Raw genomic sequence first — 13,489 nt, 5'->3', positions numbered from 1 at the left:
CCATGGACAAGTTCCTCCAGGCCTTCCTGTCCTCTACTATCCTCTGGAGTCCATTTAAGCTCACGCCTACTGCTTCAGTGACTTCATCCAGCCACCTCATTCTCTGTCATCCCTTTCTTCTTTTGCCCTCAATCTTTCCCAGCATTAGGCTCTTCTCCAGTGAGTCCTTCTTTCTCATTAGGTGGCCAAAGTATTTCAGTTTTATTTTTAGAAAGATCTGGCCTTCTAAAGAGCTGTCAGGGTTGATCTCTTCTGGGGCTGACCAGTGTGATCGACTTGCAACCCAAGGGACTCGCAGAGTCTTCTCCAGCACCATAGTTCAAAGGCCTCAATTCTTTGGCACTTAGCCTTTCTTATGGTCCAACTTTCACAGACATACATTGCAACTGGGAAAACCATAGTCTTGACTAAATGCACTTTTGTCGGCAGGGTGATGTCTCTGCTTTTTAGTATGCTGTCTAGATTTGCCATAGCTTTCCTCCCCAGGAGCAAGTGTCTTTTAATTTCTTGGCTGCAGTTCCCATCTGCAGTGATCTGGAGACCAGGAAAATAAAATCTATCACCACCTCCATTTCTTCCCCAGCTATTTGCCAGGAATAGACAGAGCAGGATGCCATGATCTTAGTTTTCTTAATGTTGAGTTTCAAGCCAACCTTTGTGTTATATATGCAAATGTTCCCTGTTACCAGCTCTCTGATTGGCTGGTCATTTGACAGTTGCTTTGGGCTCGAGTATAAATACCCTGACAGTTGCAGGGACGTTTTGAATCGCAGTCATCTCGGTTATTTGCATACTCAACACTCGTCTAACATTTGCATATATAACACTTTGCACTCTCCTTCTTAACCTGCATCAAGAGGCTCTGCAACTGAAGACTACTTAGAAGCAAAACCCAATCCAGAAGGATGCAGCACCAGCCGTGGTGGGTCTGCTTTAGCTTGCCTATAGGATTCCTTAACTTCATGAGCTGCGCTGCTTCCAATATGCTTCCAAGTGATTCAAGATGGTGTGATCACCTATAAAATGTACACAGCCTGAGGCCTGGTTATCTGAGGGACTGTCCAGTGAGAGTCAAAAAAGTGGAAATGCTACAGGCCCTCACAATCAAACAATATCCCATTTTGATACACAGGAAGCACATATTCTCTATGGTGCTATCTAACCTCTGAAATGAGGACCCATCCGTCCCCAAAATCTGAACAGATCCCATCTTGATGGTATTCTGGAAAACCTTAAAGACTGGCTGTTCTCCCAGTCTTTCAGATAGACTGGGTGGAACACCTTTTTTAGACTGCATTGGGGAGAGCAGACCAGGAGGTCATTAAGTGAGGTGATCACATGGATACCGTATATACTCGAGTATAGGCCGACCCGAATATAAGCCGAGGCACCTAATTTTACCACAAAAAACTGGAAAAGTTATTGACTCGAGTATAAGCCTAGGGTGGGAAATGCAGCAGCTACCGGTAAATTTCAAAAATAAAAATAGATACCAATAATGTTTTTGAATATTTATTTCAAAGAAAAACAGTAAACTAGCGGTGTATTCAATGAAATACTTCACTCACCTCATGATGCTGATGTCCCGCTGTGATGATGATGTCCCGTGCAGCCGCGGGAGCGATGTCCCGCCTCCTATGACACACGGCACAGTGATTCCTATCATTGGATCACTGTACCAGAGGAGGTGGGACATAGCTATGTGGCTGCTTGCCATAACAAGGAGGAGGTGGGACATCGTTGCAGAGCGGCAGGAGGGGGAGGAAGGGGAATCATAAGACAGCCCTGCATTACATTAGAACGTGAGGAGGGGGGATGGTGCGGTGCGCGCTGCGCGGCAAACTGACACAGAGGGAGGGGAAACTCACAGGGGCGCCGGGCCATTCACGAGCCTCACCCAGCGGCATGGCCCCGCCCCTTTTTCTCCTCCATTTCGGGCAAATTTTTCACTGACTCGAGTATAAGCCGAGGCGGCTTTTTTCAGCCCAAAAAGTGGGCTGAAAAACTAGGCTTATACTTGAGTATATACAGTAACTTGCTTAATGACCATCATGACTTGTAACTGTAATGGGAAGGCTCTGTTACAATCACAACAAGGACTATCTTTATATGTGTTTTTTTTCCAGCAAACCAAGGATAGTGACATCAAGTTGATAAAATGAGTTGTGGTTTCCCCTTTCTCTACTGGCCATGTCCATTCTTGTTTTAATTTGTTTACACCATTGTGACAAGCTGACACAAGTCATAAAAGATTAAGAGTCTATTAACTGTCTGTTTCCTGTTCCCTACTTTTGTTTGCATTAAGCGAGAATTGTGAGCAAGACATATTGCTTTAAAAAAAATCAGATAATCCAAAAATGCTGGCAGCCAAAGAAAGACTTAGTCTTTGCCATGTTTACACAAGACAATTAAGCACTATTTTCATTTTATGCTTTGTCTATCATCAGAGGCAATCTGATTTTCTATTATGATACAGTTGCTGGGGAAAACAATTGATTTGAAGAGAAAAAAACAGTGCCAACATTAAATCAATGAAGTGGCTCAACACAAAATGTTATCTGTCACCAGTGAAATTATAGCAATAAATAAGCATTCCAATGTTATCGAAATTTGAAATACTCTCATAATTTATTTTCTGTATTGACTGTAAAATAATGTGCTTTTAAAATGAATTGACTCTTAAGGAAAAAAAAAGAGTTCTTTTAGAGTGACACAGTGTATAAAAACCGAGGTAAAACAGGCTTTTCTGTTTAATCTTCCTCTGTGGTGAGGAACTGCCTTAAATTCAAAGTCATCTTTTTTCTGGATAGAAGCAACAAATAGATGGTACTCTAAAAGGCATTCTATCTAATATGTACCAAATTTATCATGAAAACAGGTAGCATAATTGGTTTTTTAAAGCATATAAATCTATTTCAAGAGAGTACTTTTTTTTGTCGGACTTGGTAAAAAGCAGGTTGGGAAACAGACCTATTTGCAATTATTATTTTTTTTAAAATGTCACACTTAGGGTAGGGTATCTATTATTCTGAAACTCTACTTACCTTGTTTTCCACTATAAATTGCTACTTTTGTTTTTTCAAGGCCAAAAATGCACGCAATAGTATTAACAAGTTTGGTGAAGTCTAATTTATTGTCTCCCTTCGGATTTTCCAGCAACACCATACCATCTAGAGAGAGAAATATGTATCAGTAATGCTAATAATATAATTTTGTTTTCTTCATCAATTAACAATAGGTATGTATGCAGCAATGTAACTGCTTAGTTATTTTGGGGTCCTTTGATTCCATCATAGCATTTGATAAAATACTTCATCATATTCTGGTTAATAAGCAAGTTAATGTGGGCAGGAAGCCAAGAGCCGAGGTGGCGCAGTGGTTAAATGCAGCACTGCAGGCTACTGCTAGATCAGCAGTTCATCGGTTCAAATCTCACCGGCTCAGGGTTGACTCAGCCTTCCATCCTTCCGAGGTGGGTAAAATGAGGACCTGGATTGTTGGGGGCAATATGCTGACTCTCTGTAAACCGCTTAGAGAGAGCTGAAAGCCCTATGAAGCGGTATATAAGTCTACTGCTATTGCTATTGCTATTGCTATGAGAATTAGTTGGCTGCTTGGAATTTGTATCCAAAGAATGCTTTTTAATGACTCCTCACTGGATTGCAGGAGTTATTGAGGAGGGCTTTACAATGTTTGGTCTTTATCCTGCACTCTTCAACAAATTTATTGGCGTAATAGTAAACAAATTTGCAGATGGCATAAAATTGAGTAGCACAGTTAATATAAAAAGTAATATAAAATTAAACATAGTTATACTATATTAGAGAAATAGTTAAATGTTAAATTTTTCACTTAGGGAAAAGAAATCAAAGGCACAGGAGTACAAAAATTCAGGAGTATCCTCACCTGACAATAGCATTCATGAAAATGATCTTGGAACAGGAGTAAATAGGGTGTGTCGACAAAAGTATAGTCCTTAAATTCCATTCCATTTAACCATACTTCTCATTATGAATTATATAATATGGGGCATTGTTTAGGGCATCACGTTTTTAAAATGATTCAGGCAAACTAGAATAAGTTTGGTGAAGGGGCTAGAAAATAAATCTTAGGTGGAAAAATTGAACAAATATTTGTCCTTGTTCCTAGTAGTAGTAGTAGTAGTAGTAGTAGTAGTAGTAGTAGTAGAAGAAGAAGAAGAAGAAGAAGAAGAAGATCAAGATCAAGATCAATTTTACATCATTTCAGAGTACAGGATACAGAATATCAGATTTATTATTAAAGGAAAAAAGACTGGTTGACAGTCCTTCAGTGGAAGTGATTAACAGAAGCTGGAAGTCATCTATGGAGTCCCTGGTGCTCTCTGAGCTTTTCTAATTTCTAATTGTTCCAATTTATTTTCCATACTTTTTTAGGAACATTAAGCATAGAGTACTACTAGTAAACAGCCCTTTGAGAGTTGGGAGTAAGCTTCCTTTAAATATGGTTTTCTGGTGGTTGTTTTTTTGAAACAATTAAACTTCCAATTCAACCCTGGATTTAAGTGAATAGGATGCACACTTCTATTATCCAGTTTACTGTATTTATACTGAAATGTATCCTCGATATTAACCAAAGATCACAATTTCTTTCCTCTTATTCTGAATCAGTTATGTAGCTACCTTAATTGTATCAATAAAAAATAAAAAGTAATCCTCCATTTTTAAATTTTTATAAAGAAACAGCTGCAATGATTCAAATAATTTAAATCTTAAATACATTTGTAAATTTAAAAAAGAGTTTAAACACTTCAAGTGTAGATTAGGCTCCAAAGATTTGTAAACCTCATTTCAAGTAATGAAAGAAACGGTTAGAACAATGCCAGGTCAGTGTCAGTTCTAAAGTAAACCATACTAGGTGAAATACTGCATGGATAATTCCTAAAAATATGGAATTGAGAATGATGCAATTTTCATAGCCACCTGTTACACCATGGGTATTAAAGTGGTGGCCTGCGGACCAGATGATCAGGCGCAGCCACGCCCACCCCTGCTCTGCAAAGGCAAAAAATGTCACGTGACACGATCAAGTTTGATACCCATCTGTTATACAGACCCACTGCATATTTCTCCAACAGATTCTCAGATAATGCAATTCTGTGTCTGGTTACTTCTTGACTATAACCATATAGCTTTTTTTCTAATAGCATAGAGATAGTTTATCATTGCCCTCTTCCAAGAAGTTTAATTTTTTTAAGTTCCCAGTGTAATGTAGAGCTTGGATTTCTTAATGATATACCAGGCAAATTTTAAGTTTGATCCTGCTTAGTTTTTCAAGATTCTCCAAAATCAATTTGGTGCTAACAAAGACCATATGCTGTTTTTCATCACCACGTTTACTAGTGTCATCCATTTTTAGTTAGCAATTTTACAAGTAGTACAAATAGTTCTAGCTACACTCCATCATGTTTTACAGCAGCGGTTAAAATGAGAGAATGACAAATTAAAAAGTAGATTAATACAGACGTACCTTGTTCTTTACCATTAATGCAGATGTTCAGAGTGACATAAGCACATGCTGGTTCAGTACAGTGATGAACAGCTGCTTTGGCTATTGTTATTTCCAGTTCTGATCCCTTCAGCTAAACAAACAGCAGTTACATTTTTAAAATTATTCTTCTAAGACAAGACCTACGCACACTTTTTCTCTCCAAGCTGTTACAATTGAGAAATACTGCCAGGAACCACAGTGGCAATAGATGTGGCAATACATCTGATAAAAATAACAGGACAGAATACTTCACTAGAACTAGTATCTGGCATATTAAAAACACATAACTTGTACCTTCTAAACCAGTATTCGAACTAGAAATATAGTAAAAAATATCAAGTGCATTTTCAGTGGGAAAAAATGGAGAGAAGTAATGCCTATAAATATAGATAGAGGACAGATTTAATAACAAAGGCACTTTGCCCAGGACTAGGCAAGGTTGTTTCGGTATCCACTATTACAGTGATGGCGAACCTATGGCACCTGTGCCGGAAGTGGCATACAAAGCCAGTCCTCTGGGCATGCCAGCCATCACCCGTTGCTCTTCTTGTATAATATGCGCGTCAACCAGCTGGTTTTTGCTTGCGAGGGACTGCCAGAACCCGGAAGAGCAGCTTCCAAGCACATATGCAATTGCTGGCAAGCTGGGCTTCTTATGTGCATACACACCAGAAACTGGAAGCTCAGCTTCCTGACGCGTGCCTGCATGACCAGGAAGCAGCTCTTCTGTTTTCTGGCACTCCCGCACATGCGCACCAGGAAGCTGCTCTTCTGATTTCTGGCACTCCCATACGCCTGCACTTGGTGCCGAAAAGGTTCGCCAATACTGAACTATTATCTTATGGAAATGTTGGGCTTCCTTTTTTCCCTGGTATGACCCTAGATATTTAATTTTAATTATTATACTCTTTTAAATCTCACTAGCCTCTGTCAGACTTTTACGAGTTGGTCACTGTAAGACTTGAAATTACAAATACAAATTATGAATCAATGCACAGGCTAAAATGTAGTTGCCTGGTTTGTCATTCAGGTTGCTGTCAAGTCTACTTGGTGTGGTTGTTCAGTGTGATGTGTGAATGCAGACAAGTCTAAATTATGGTTCAGTTAACTAAGGCATAACTAAGGCAATTTCAACCATCAACCACCTGAAAGCTGAAATAGTACATTAAATGAAAAACTAAGATGATGTTAACACACATCCTTGTTATTTACTCTTAATTGCTGATTGTTCTTATGGCCACTGGCAAAAATTAAATGTTAATGTTAACAAAAATGAATGTTAATGACTAAGTGGAAAGTTACCAGTCAGCAAATACTTGTCTTACAATTTCCCAGTAGCCCGGGGAGGGCAGGGAGGGGAAGAGAGGATGACACAAAGTAAAGGATGACACAAAGGATAATAAAGTAAAAGTTTATCAAAGCACTGAATTGTTTCAAACTGCAAGATGGGCAGCAGATAAATTTTAATAATAATAATATTATAATAATAATCAAGTTATTAAAGTTAACTTTTGACTGAAGAACTTGTTTATCTCATTTAGGTCAACTACCTGTATCTAAACTATTAAATTGATATAAAATGTATTACTATACCAAATATTAATTAATATTCCCTATAAAATGAATGTAAATGTTACATAGACAGCTGTAAAATATCTATCATTAGAAGCAGTCTCATTCCCATTTAAATGTAAATTAGTGTCTAGATTATTTGTATGTTGCACATTTTTTTTAATTTGTCTGCTGTTTGGTCTTGAACTATATACATAATAACTCTATAATCCTATTCATATCCATGAAAAGGTACATCAACAACTTTCAATTTCTCCTCATTTTAACCACCGTATTTTTCAGAATATAAGACACACCTTTTTCTCCCTAAAAGAGGGTAAAAATGTGGATGCGTCTTATACACTGAATGTAGCCCCACCCACCCACCGGCCCCACCCCTTTGGCCTCTGCATCCCAGCAATTTACCTCTTTGCAGCAAACAGGGGCTTGCGGAGGCTTCAATAGACTATAGCAATTCCTGCAGCCTGAAACAGCTGATGATCAGGAGAAATTGAAAGTGAAACTTGCTGGGAAACTTGCTCCTGGCAAATTGCTGGGAGGCAGAGGCAGATTTTTTTTTCTTGTGCTAATCAGTCTGTTTGCTGCAAGGAGTAAGTCAACAACTATAAATGTCTACAGAATGTTCAAATTATTAGACTTATTTTTTAAAGACTGCTTTATTATTATTCTAGACAACTTAACAAAACAAAGCTTTTTAATATAAATGTTTGATCTGAAGAGACCCCATGCTATTGTTTTAAAAAGTGGTATTCTTTTAAATAGCAGATAATAAATATATTTCCAGAAAGCACATCAATTTTAACAGCATCTGTACAAGTATAGTCTAAAATATAACACTACAAACAGTGTATATTGTCTGTACTGTTTGCTGTTTGTTGCAAGGTGGCAAATTGTTGGGAGGCAAAGGCAGATATTTTTCTCTTGTTTTCCTCCCCAAAAGCTAGGTGCATATTATACTTCGGAGCATCTTATACTCCGAAAAATACGGTACATATTCACTTTCCATAATCTGGTTCTTCAAGTTATTCTGGAACTGGACATAAAAGCCTATCAACAACAACTTAATAAATGTCAAATCCTATTTTAAAAGTCAGCCAATTGCCTGATAGACTCATTCAAAAATGTGCACACTGTTTAAAACAAGTTTTGGGAAGGGAGAAGAAACAATTATTGAATTATTTAGCTTTTGATGATTGTGTAATATATCTTCAAACAATTCTTTAGATTGATATGAATCTAAATTTGTCATGAGAATTATTGCATGTAAAAGGTAAAGGTTCCCCTCGCACAAATGTGCTAGTCATTCCTGACTCTAGGAGGCGATGCTCATCTCCATTTCAAAGCCGAAGAGCCAGCACTGTCCAAAGACGTCTCCATGGTCAATTGGCCAGCATGACTAAATGCCGAAGGCACACGGAACACTGTTACCTTCCCACCAAAGTGTTCCCTATTTTTCTACTTGCATTTTTACGTGCTTTCAAACTGCTGGGTTGGCAGAAGCTGGGACAAGTAATGGGATCTCACTCCGTTACGCGGCACTAGGATTCAAAGCACTGAACTACCGACCTTTCTGATCGACAAGATCAGCATCTCAGCCACTGAGCCACTGCATCCCATATTATTGCAAGTATGCCTTGCAAATCTAATGCACATACAACTTAACACCACCAAATATACTAAAATGAAGACATTCAAAAAAATCTGAATTCATATAGAATAAGACCAACGTATCAAGGTTAAAATTCACATGGGAATATACTTGATTAAACATGCAATCTTTATATTGCAAATATTATTAGTTATTGTATAGGTCTCATATTCTTTTAAAGCAAGTTTCTACAGCTATAGCTGTGTAACTTAATTTTGAAAGAATTCAGATTCATTGACTTTTTGTATTTAAAACTTGCTACAGTATATGGATAGTTAGTCCAACAAACACTAAATATGAGTAGTGCAACATTTAGATCACAGTGAAGGTGAATATTCTGTAAAGGGTATATTTGTATTTACCTGAGTTTTTTCTTGAATAAGCACTTCCTCTGAGGGAGACACTGGATATGGCTTCAAAGCAGTTTTTATTGTGGCAAAAATAAAATCTGTATGTTCCTTAATAACAGTATCAAGATAATCACCTTCTGGAGATGCCTGATAATATACTGTAATCTCATCTGTAGGAACCAGATTGCGCTGAAATAAAATTAGCAACATTAGTCAGTATCAAATATTACCTTATGGCCAATTTTTGTAATAAATTCTCTGTCAGTATTAACAGAAGAAATTAATATATTAAAAGTACCCAAAAACAACAAAACTGCCTATTAGAATTATTTACAAAGAAAAGTATCTAAATGCCTACATTGTCACGCATTTTCTTTCTAATCCCCCTTGCATATCACTCACTCATCCTTTGCTAGGTAAAATGAAAATAAATGTTTTGCCATGTATCATTGGCCTTCATGGGAAAGAGCATTTCATGAATTTATGGTTAGTACACAAAGTTCAGATTCAAGTACTAACAAAATTAATGAAAGTTATTTGGGAGTGCTATGCTTACTTTGTGTGTAGAGGTTACTCTTATTTATAGAGCTGTCATCTTAAAACAATGAGAGAAGTCACCTTCATGCACAATTACCTATGTCATGTTCAATTTTTCTCCTCTGTTCTATTCTCTCCTTTCATTGCCATCTGTTCTCCATGATGCGCTCCAACCCCATCAAGCACAAATATATTTCCCTTAAACACATTATTTTGGTATTTAAAGTATTGACTTCTCTCCTTCCGCAGCTTTCTGTTGTTATAACGGGAACAATGATTTGATTTCTTTCAGGATTACAGCTGGTTTAACAACAGTTATATATGTTTTTACAAGGCAATAACCAAAATGCATGGTCATTATCACTAAGATAAGCATACTGCAGGCTTGTGAAGTGTACGGAAATATTTTCTTGCTTAATGTTCTTTTTACTTCCCAATTAATTTCATGGTGGCTGGCTGGATCATAAGCAATATTAATCAGCACAGCAGGCTATCTGGCCCAAATTATATTAGGTAATATTCTTTAAATCAACCTTTCTGATTTTTAACATGATAGGAATAGGGTAGGACAGAATAAGAGAGTTGGAAGGGAACTTGGAGGTCTTCTATTCCATCCCCTGTTCAGACAGGAAAACCCTATACCACTTCAAACAAATGGCTGTCCAATCTCTTCTTAAAAGCTTCCAGTGTTGGAGAATTCACAACTTCTGGAGGCAAGTTGTTCCACTGATTAATTGTTCTGTCAGGAAATTTTTCCTTAGTTTTAGGTTACTTCTCTTCTTGATTAGTTTCCACCCATTGCTTCTTGTCCTGCCCTCAGGTGCTCTGGAGAATAGCTTGACTCCTTCTTTGTGGCAACCCCTGAGATATTGGAACACTGCTATCATGTCTCCCCTAGTCCTTCTTTTCATTAAACTAGACATACCCAGTTCCTGCAACCGTTCTTCATATGTTTTAGTCTCCAGTCCCCTAATCATCTTTGTTGGCTCTTCTCTGCACTCTTTCTAGAGTCTCAATATCTTTTTACATTGTGGTGATCAAAACTGGATGCAATATTCCAAGTTGGCCTTACCAAGGCATTATAATGTGGTATTAACATTTCACATGATCTTGATTCTATCCCTCTTTATGCAGCCTAGAACTGTGTTGGCTTTTCTGGCAGTTGCTGTCCACTGCTGGCTCATATTTAAATGACTGCCCAATAGGACTCCAAGAACCCTCTCACAGTTACTACTATTGAGCAAGGTATCACCTATACTGTACCTATGCATTTTGTTTTTCTTGCCTAAATGTAGAACCTTACTTTTTTCATCACTGAATTATATTTTGTTAGATAGCGCCCAATGTTCAAATCTGTCAAAACCCTTCCATATCTTAAGCCTATCTTCTGGAGTGTTGGCTATTCCTGCCAGCTTGGTGTCGCCTGCAAATTTGATGAGTTCCCCATCTATCCCCTCATCCAAATCATTGATGAAGATGTTGAAGAGTACTGGGCCTAAAACAGAGGCTTGGGGTACTTCACTGCCTTCCTCCCTCCATGTAGATGCAGTTCCATTGAGGATTACACGTTGAGTGCGGTTAGTCAGCCAGTTATAAAAAGTTATTTACATTTCACTTTTTGATTCAGGTGCAAATAATATCAGGTGCAAATAATATAAAAAGAGCCGAGGTGGCGCAGTGGTTAAATGCAGCACTGCAGGCGACTTCAGCTCACTGCAGTTCTGCAGTTCGGCTGTTCAAATCTCACCGGCTCAGGGTTGACTCAGCCTTCCATCCTTCCGAGGTGGGTAAAATGAGGACCGGGATTGTTGTTGGGGGCAATATGCTGACTCTGTAAACCGCTTAGAGAGGGCTGAAAGCCCTATGAAGCGGTATATAAGTCTAACTGCTATTGCTATCAAATACAGTTGCACACAGTACCTTCAGCTGCGAACAGCATTTGTGCTTTAAATAGACTCTAAATGACTGGGATTTGTTTCTTACAGCAGAGAAATTAATCAAGAAATATGATGCCAGAGACACTTTTAGGAGAAATTTCTTTATTTGTTATTGTCCCCCGATTTACTTACCTTCTTTCGAAGTTTTTGAATGCGATTTATTACTTCCCGTGCAACGCCTTCATCAACCATAGACTGATCAGGAGTAATATCTAGGAGAACTAAAACCTGGTGATAAAAACAGCAAATAAATAAATAAATAAATGAACAAAACTTAACAATTATACCGTTAAAAGAACTGAGTTCTAATGAATTAGAGCTAATTATAAATCACAGTTACTTGTTCATTATTTATTTATTCTTCATTGCTTTTTAATAGGCCTACAACTAATAGGCCTAAGAGCCGAGGTGGCGCAGTGGTTAGAGTGCAGTACTGCAGGCCACTTCAGCTGACTGTGATCTGCAGTTCAGCGGTTCAAATCTCACCGGCTCAAGGTCGACTCAGCCTTCCATCCTTCCGAGGTGGGTGAAATGAGGACCCAGACTGTGGGGGCGATATGCTGACTCAATTTGCTAAAAAATCTGTAAACCGCTTAGAGAGGGCTGAAAGCCCTATGAAGCGGTATATAAGTCTAATAAATAAATAAATAAATAAACTCCAGCAAAATCTTTTCCTTTCACTTTTGGAAAATGCCTGGGTGGATACAGTCCCAAGGAAAAAGGGAAAGTTTTGCATACACCTAATTAGACTCATGTTCAGTATCTTGTAGGATCTTTGAAATGTTTCTAAAATTTCAAAGACTCCTCTATTGGGTTAAAATATAGCTTATATGCCAAGTCTGGGCTAGTTAAAAGAACATTATGCCAGCGTTTCATTAATTATAGCAGTTTCCACTGTGTTCCCGAACATGATGATGGTGTCAAGAGCAGAGTATCTAAAACATTTTCTACTTTTAGAGTGGGCCAACATGTAATCAAAGGCAAAGCCTTAAAAATGTGCCCCTCCCTCCCTGATCCAAATGCATATTTTTATCATGTACTCTTCGAAAGTCATTTTCTGATGCCTCTGCTAAATGAAATTACGCAGATTGTTTAAGGCAGAGAATTCATTTGTGGGATTATATTCACTGAATGCCCATCAAGGAAGCCCATTTGATATCTCTTTGAGGTCAAGCTATGTTTGCTTTTTTCAAGATGCTCTATATTTCACTTTTAACAGTTGGAATGGTGACTTGTGTGTTTTTTTAAATAAAATAAAAGTACTTATTTTATTTAAAATAGATTTTAAAAGAATAACCATTTGTGCTTTTAATTTCAATATTTTGACATGGTTATACCACTATAGTAGTACCTGTTTTATCTGATGGAGCAACACAGATCACATTTGCCATATAGGCATCTCTTTTTACTACATGGGCTACAATAGTATAAGACTAATAAAACTGTAGAGATTGCATGCCTCATGGTTATAGACCAGGACACTTATTTGTACAGACTGCTTCCTAAAGAAAAAGGAACTTCTCACCCTCCTACATCATACTGTTAATATAAGAAAAAAATGAAACTTTTTTTCTTTATTTTAGTCTCTCCACCCTAGAACTACATAGGGGATGAGCCTCATTTTTATGTTCCTGCAATTACTATTAAAATAACACTCTCATCATTCAACCATGTGTTGTCGCCAGGAGGGAGGGTCTTATTTTGTTTTACCTTTTGTCCACTGTGTTTTTATTGTTTGTAAGCCGCCTAGAGTCTTATATAGCCGCATACTCACCTGTGAGTGAGTAGGCGGCTATATAAACTTTATACATTTTCTAAAAAATAAATAAAATTAAGAACCCATACCATGTGGTAGGAAAGTTGCCTGCTTCCCAATTTTAAGTCTTACATTAACTTTAAAAAGTGCAAAACTTTTT

General features: G+C 37.7%; 1 protein-coding gene across 2 annotated transcripts in view; it reads right to left on the bottom strand.

Annotated features, from left to right (window-relative positions):
• The window catches only part of IARS1 (isoleucyl-tRNA synthetase 1), an 85,223-nt gene that overhangs the window by 8,815 nt on the left and 62,919 nt on the right, over window positions 1-13,489 (bottom strand). For both annotated transcript variants that reach the window (XM_032209554.1, XM_032209555.1), the window contains exons 28-31: window positions 11,706-11,801; window positions 9,112-9,288; window positions 5,509-5,620; window positions 3,045-3,170 (exon numbers count right to left, since the gene is read on the bottom strand). In XM_032209554.1, coding sequence (XP_032065445.1) covers window positions 3,045-3,170; window positions 5,509-5,620; window positions 9,112-9,288; window positions 11,706-11,801 — 511 coding nt within the window. The remainder of the gene's footprint in view (window positions 1-3,044; window positions 3,171-5,508; window positions 5,621-9,111; window positions 9,289-11,705; window positions 11,802-13,489) is intronic.

Source organism: Thamnophis elegans, chromosome 2 (assembly GCF_009769535.1).
Source record: "Thamnophis elegans isolate rThaEle1 chromosome 2, rThaEle1.pri, whole genome shotgun sequence".
Lineage (NCBI taxonomy): Eukaryota > Metazoa > Chordata > Lepidosauria > Squamata > Colubridae > Thamnophis > Thamnophis elegans.
Note: the sequence above shows the minus strand (reverse complement) of the source record. Positions and strands in the feature narration are given on the sequence as shown.